Here is a 7,214-nt window from a genome sequence, read left to right as displayed (position 1 = left end):
GGTGGGACTGGCAGTATGGAACAAGGGGGAGATGATGTTCGTACTCAGTATGTAATTGTAAATAATGAGGGTCAAGGGTCAAATGATCCGAATGTTTACGATTTCTATGCCGGAGACGATGACAAGACACCTGTCACGATTGGAAGTCAGGATGACAAGGACATCAAACCGAAAACGAAACGTTTTACTGTCCCCAAATTTGATGACGGGCGTTTGATCAATCAAGTCCTCGGCAGAAACAAGAAAAGCACAAGCAGCGGCAGTCCTCGCGAACCCAAAGTGCACGAGTGTAACTTGTGCGGCCGTATTTTCCGTACTTCCACGCTTCTCCGAAACCATCACAACACCCACACAGGAACCAAACCCTATAAATGTGAACCGTGTGCTAAAGCATTTGGAACGTCTGGTGAATTAAGTCGTCATAACAAATACATCCATACTCACGAGAAGCCGCATAAATGTCCACTTTGTGACTATGCAAGTGTAGAATCGTCCAAGATTAAACGTCACATGAGATCTCATACAGGAGAGAAGCCATATAAATGTACGCTTTGTGAGTACGCGAGTACCGATAACCACAAATTAAAACGACATATGAGAGTCCACACAGGCGAAAAACCATACCAATGCGGGGAATGTGAGCAGACTTTTTCGCAAAAAAGCACCCTCAAGGAACACATGTGGAAACACACAGGCAATAGGCCGGCGCATAAATGTAACCACTGCGAGACATCGTTTGGACGCCTTGCAGATATGAAGACGCACATTCGTAAGATGCACACATCGAGCGAGCCATTGATTTGCAGGGTGTGTGAGAATGGGTTCACCGATCGATTCACTTACATGCAGCACATTAAGACGCACCGAGGTGAGAAGATCTTTAAGTGTGGTGAGTGCGGATATTCAGCACCTCAGAAGCGCCATCTTGTGGTTCACATGCGTGTCCATACGGGAGAACGTCCATTTGAATGTGACCAATGCCACGAGACCTTCAAACATAAGCAGACCTTGGTTAATCATGCCAAAGCTAAACATAATATGATCATTGATGCCTCAGAAGATCTTACCCCGCGAAAGAGGAAGTTATCCGAAGAATCTGATGGTTCACCTGGAAAGAAAGTATCGAGGCGACAACGTATGCTTGGAGAAAATGAAGGGCTGGTAGTTGACGAACATGGAAATCCAATCACAGATCCCAATACTTTGCAAGCAGTTCAACAAAGTGATGGCACATTACAAATTGTACAAAGCAGTGGGGATGGAGCAGTTCCAGTAACCATCCTGACTGTCACTTCAGGACCAGATGGATCAGTACAAAATGTGGAACAAACATTACAGATGGTCAATGGTCAGTTGACAGCTGTCCACCATGGTCCTGGAGAAGGTCCATCTGAAGATGTCCAGCCAAGCCAAATCATTATGCAAGTTGGACAACAGGGAACAACACCTTCCACATCTGGCCATCAAGACGAAGCCGTCGCAGCCCAAGCGGCAGCTGAGATTCTTGCCCAAGCAGCACAGATGACCACACAACAAGAGGAACTGCCACAGCAGGACGAGTTAGTACCAAAGATCAAGGTAGAGAAAGCAGCAAAGTTCACAAGGCAAGCAGCTGCTGCTGCAGCAGTACCACAACCACCTGAAGAGGAAGAGGAGGAACAAAAGGAACAAGAAGAGGAGGGGGAGGAGGAAGATGGAGGAGATGGTACAATATATTTGTTTGTTGAAGAAGCTGAAGACCAGTGATAGTTAGTCAGAAACTTTATGTATATGTAGCTACAGTAGAAGTTGTATATATTCCTAATGATAAGGGGATTTTTTATAGCTGGTTTGGAACAGGTACATGTAACTTTTTGGACCCCACACAATGTGTGGGGCTTTTGTTATCATCCAAATGATTGTTTCTTTGTTTATTTCTTTGTTTGGCTGTCTGGGCGGAAGCAAATTCATTAATCCACTGTGCAGCTCCAACACAATAACCGATCAATTTCATTATTATGTTTTCAGGGTTATTAGGAGTTAAGAAAACCTAATAATGATAATATTGATGGCTTATTTAGCATGATACCATAACATATCGGGATTCGTCATGCAAATATCGAACTCGCCGTTGGCTCGTCCGATATTTTTATGACTCATCCGATATGTTATGGTATCAAGCTCAGCCATCCAATATTATATCATTATTATGTTTTCAGGGTTATTAGGAGTTAAGAAAACCTAATAATGATAATATTGGATAGCTTATTTAGCATGATACCATAACATATCGGATTCGTCATACAAATATCGAACTCGCCGTTGGCTCGTCCGATATTTTTATGACTCATCCGATATTTTATGGTATCATGCTCAGCCATCCAATATTATATCAAACTTTGTATGGTGATAGGATATGGTGACTTGATATGCTGTATAGTTTTGTGTCATGTTATTTGCATATTTATGAAAATTAATGAGCTTATTTGCATATTTTGCCTACATTTTCATTAATCCACTCTGCAGCTTAAACACAATAACCAAACAACTTTAAATTTGGTTTGGTGATTGGATATGGTAGCCTGATATGCTGTTTAGTTTTGTGTTGTGTTATTTGCATATTTATGAATATTAAAGAGGTGATTTGCATGTCTTGCTTGCATTTTCATTAATCCACTCTGCAGTTTAATTGCAAAGGCTGATCAACTTCAAACTTGTTATGTGGATTGGATATGGTGGCCTGATATGCTGTATAGTTTTATGTCATGTTATTTGTATAATTATGAATATTAATGAGCTTATTTACATATTGTATATTATTTGTATTTACAAACCTGTTATTTACACACCTTTGTATGTGGGCCACCTTAATTATGAACCGTGTAATTCTAGTTAAAAATGAAATGGCTGACCAAAGTTCTGTGTGGTACTGAATCTGAAGAAAATATTGTCATGCCCATGGTGTATAAAATATAAGGCATGTTGTTGGAAATCCAACATTTTTTTCTATCTCTGTAAATAGCACTGTACACTCACTATATACTTGGCTAATTTTATAGTATACGGTATGTATTATCACCCTTCTTGTAGTTGAAACAATTATGTTATTATTGTTATAATTGCCATGTATTTGGACAAAATTAAGGTGGTAAATGAGGATATTTCTGGAAATTCAGAAATATTCTAAGCAAGTTTTAAACAGATTAGGGCAAAGTACACCGATCAATGTAGTTAATGAGCTCAAATGACTGAAAAGGCTTAATTAATTTGTAATTTTTGCTAATATTTGGCTAAAATTCCATGCATATATGTTCAGGGTACTTTTATTGTGCATGGTCAAAGTGTTTCTAATATGTTCTAGTGTATTATATTGTCTAACGGCCATCTCATTTGCATAATTAATGAGATAATTTGCATAAATGCTAATTGATTATGTAAATATGCAAATTAGGGGGTGACTAGACTATACTACATTAGAACATACTTCAACCAAGTTTCAAGGCAAAAGTAAACCCGAAGTATGCACAATAAAAGTACTCTGAATATTTATGCATGAATTTTTAGCAAAATAGTGGCAAAAATTGCATATTTGCATATTAATGAGCCTTTTCAGTCATTTTAGCTCATAAATTGATTGATTATTGATAAAAAACAATACTATTAATGCAAAGAAAATATGAATTGATGTATTCTGATAACCGTATGTTCGATTGCTTCAAACAAAAGGCATATTGATAAGTGTGCTTTGCTCTACTCGATTAACAATTAATCTGTTTAAAACATGCATATACATGTAGCACTTCCAAAATGCCTCAAATACCACCTTAATGTAAATGTGGACATTTTAACTCTTTGTTAATTTTATCATTTGCACACACTTCACTTACAAAGATAGAAATATTTTATTCAGTGTTTGGATCAGTCTAGAACCGGTCCCCGCACTCCGTGCATCCGCGGGTCATGCTCGTCGAAAATTTAGCGAAATAAGGGGTGTTTTCAGATAAAGAAACGCAATTCGCGAAACACACAAAAAAGGGGTGTTTTTTGAAACCACGTGTGTGCGAAATTGAAAAAAAGGGTATTTTTCATCGAGCAGCCTACGCGTTTCTGCCAGAAAAGGGCATATTAGAAATATCGTTCATGTTTTAGCGAAAATAGGGGTATTTTCGAAGGGCAAATAATTCGCAAAATCGCTAAAAAAGGGGTGATTTTCCCCTAAAAACTTCGCGAAATGAGATGCAAAAGGGGGTGTTTTTAAAGTTCACCGACAAGCATGAATACCCGTGGATGCACGGAGTGCGGGGACCGGGGTCTAGAAACATAAAACAAAATTTGTCAAAGTCAAACTTGATTGTATATTGTATAGTTTTCAAGATGAATGCACAATACAGGGTGTATCAAAATGATTGGTATCCATCAATTTTGATGTTTATTGAACAGCCTGCATCTTCCAAATCTAAAATATTGGATACTCTTGAAATGTCCAGAATGTATAGTTTATGAGTGATGACTTGTTATACAATTTATCTATAAATTATGTAGATCATGCGTTGAATTTGTGTGTGTCATCCATTATCGATGGAAACTAACGGGTACCAATCATTTTGATATAGCTTGTAGCATCAGCAGGCCTGGAAAAATGTGGAAAGTGGGAAGCTCCTTCCCAGGAAATTTGGAGGGAAATTAAGGTCCTTAAACAAAGAAATACCGTACATAAGAATTTGGAGGAAATTTATCTTTTGAAGGAAATTTTGATCATCTTCCAGGGAAATTTTCATCTTTTCCAGCCCTGTAGCATCAGTAATGTAATTGTATGTTTAGTTAGTTGGCTCTTAGTATATTTCTGCCTCTGATTTTGAAAGTGATATGATATATAGTAGTGTATAAAACTATAAGGCAAAAAAAAAAAAAAAATTTGCTTGCCCTCCACCGACCGACCCAAAACAAAATTGGCAGGCCTTATATTAAGTATGCCTGGACGGTCCCAAAGATGGCTCCGCTGGTCCTATAGTTGGTAGTGTAAAATATTGGATACTTCAGGAGCCAAAACTGGGCAACCATGGGGTAAAAAAAGCCCAGGTGCCTGGTTAATATAAGCCTTGAAAATTGGCTAAATTCAAATTCAGGGTCAGCCCTTTTCTTTTTATTTCATAGTTTTTAGGTAATAATAATAAGTTAACAATTTTAATGTTTTTTATTTTTTCCTTCTTTTGTGTATAAATTTCATTTCAAAGCTAAAATCAATACTGTAAACCCATTATATCATTTATGACTGACAAGTTCTGTTTGTGTCTCATGCCCCCAAAATCCCACTGGAGGGCAAGCAAACAATTTTTTTTGTTGCTGAAATATTGGAGGGGGGGGGAGTTTATTAGAGGGGGAGCGTTTAATACAAACAATGTGGTAATACATTTACAACTCACTATGGAACACAATAGCCTCATCCCAATGGCATAGTTCAACAACCTCAATTAAACAATCATAGTGCAAAAGTTGCAGAGTATGAGATTTTGTACCCAAATTTTCAAAGGTCATTCAATGAATGTACAAATGTATTGGGGTTAAAGAATTTTGTCCTGATAGATGAGCATGTTGTGGATCCTAGTGACTGCTGGGAACCTGGTATTTTTATTGTCTCGCCTGATAAGGCAGGAGACTATATAATCACTTTTCCGTATGTATGTATGTGTGTAGAGGGGGGTGTGTGTATGTGTGTATGTGACAAATTTGGTTAAAGTTTTGGTTAAAGTTTGCTTTCCGCCTATTTTCTCGGAGACTATGAGTCGCACGTTCCTCAAACTTGGTGGGTGGGTGCATCTTGACCCGAGACAGAACCGGTTTGTATTGGTTAGTGGGTCAAGGTCACTGAGGTCATCTAGGGGTCATCTGAGGTCAAATTAGTAAAAACTGTCGTATGGCCATGAAACTTGGTGAGTCCAGTCAACATTTAAAGCCAAATTTTTGGAAGGTCATTTCAAGGTCACCAGAGGTCATCTGAGGTCAAATTAGTAAAAACTGTCATATGGCCATGAAACTTGGTGGGTACAGTCAACATTTAAAGCCAAATTTTTGGAAGGTCATTTCAAGGTCACCAGAGGTCATCTGAGGTCAAATTAGTAAAACTGTCGTATGGGCATGAAACTTGGTGGGTACAGTCAACATTTAAAGCCAAATTTTTGGAAGGTCATTTCGAGGTCACCAGGGGTCATCTGAGGTCAAATTAGTAAAAAGTGTCGGATGGGCATGAAACTTGGTGGGTACAGTCAACATTTGAAGCCAAATTTTTGGAAGGTCATTTCGAGGTCACCAGGGGTCATCTGAGGTCAAATTAGTACAAACTGTCGGATGGGCATGAAACTTGGTGGGTCCAGTCAACATTTAAAGCCAAATTTTTGGAAGGTCATTTCGAGGTCACCAGGGGTCATTTGAGGTCGAATTAGTACAAACAGTTGTATGGGCATGAAACTTGGTGGGTACCGTCAACATTTAAAGCCAAATTTTTGGAAGGTCATTTCGAGGTCATCTGAGGTCAAATTAGTAAAACTGTCGGATGGGCATGAAACTTGGTGGGTGCAGTCAACATTTGAAGCCAAATTTTGGAAGTTCATTTCAGGGTCACCAGGGGTCATCTGAGGTCAAAGTAGTAAAAGTTTTCTTTGTCCTAAGGCGACGACCCCCGGTGGGTACAGTCAACATTTGAAGCCAAATTTTTGGAAGGTCATTTCAGGGTCACCAGGGGTCATCTGCGGTTAACTTAGTAAAAACTGTCAGATAGGCATGAAACTTGGTGGGTCCAGTCAACATTTAGAGCCAAATTTTTGGAAGGTCATTTCAGGGTCACCAGGGGTCATCTGAGGTCAAATTAGTAAAAACTGTTGCATGGGCCTGACACTTGGTGGGTACAGTCACCATCAGCCAGATAATCGTGCCCAGCCGATAACCGCCAAATTCATTTACCGCTACCAAAAGCAATTGAAAAAGCAGGCGGTCGCAAAAGCAGGCGAGACTCGTGGTTCGAGAACCGCCTTGTTATTCAGGAGGGTGCAGGTACATTCGTTTTTAATACAAATCATGCACAATCAGCCTATCAACCCCTGGGTGCACTTTGGGCCCTCTCCCTCCCCGGTAGCCAGTTTGTTGATATACCCCTGTGAACTGAATTACTACTTTTTTGTTACAACTGGATAACTTTAAATGATCATTTTTGTAGTTTTATCAAATAATATTGCGAAATC

General features: G+C 39.1%; 1 protein-coding gene and 1 long non-coding RNA gene across 2 annotated transcripts in view; both read left to right on the top strand.

The window, feature by feature from the left end:
- Positions 1-7,214, top strand: part of LOC140136145 (uncharacterized) — a 269,844-nt gene that overhangs the window by 63,468 nt on the left and 199,162 nt on the right. The gene's annotated exons all lie outside the window — the stretch shown is intronic.
- Positions 16-1,761, top strand: LOC140136134 (uncharacterized). Its single transcript, XM_072157840.1, has one exon. It carries the CDS (start codon positions 16-18, stop codon positions 1,744-1,746), a length of 1,731 nt encoding a protein of 576 aa, XP_072013941.1. The 3' UTR covers positions 1,747-1,761.

The sequence above is a fragment of the Amphiura filiformis genome, chromosome 16 (assembly GCF_039555335.1).
Source record: "Amphiura filiformis chromosome 16, Afil_fr2py, whole genome shotgun sequence".
Lineage (NCBI taxonomy): Eukaryota > Metazoa > Echinodermata > Ophiuroidea > Amphilepidida > Amphiuridae > Amphiura > Amphiura filiformis.
Note: the sequence above shows the minus strand (reverse complement) of the source record. Positions and strands in the feature narration are given on the sequence as shown.

Coding starts and splice junctions, on each gene's coding strand:
- LOC140136134 (XM_072157840.1), top strand. CDS start 16: ATGGAACAAGGGGGAGATGATGTTCGTACTCAGTATGTAATTGTAAAT.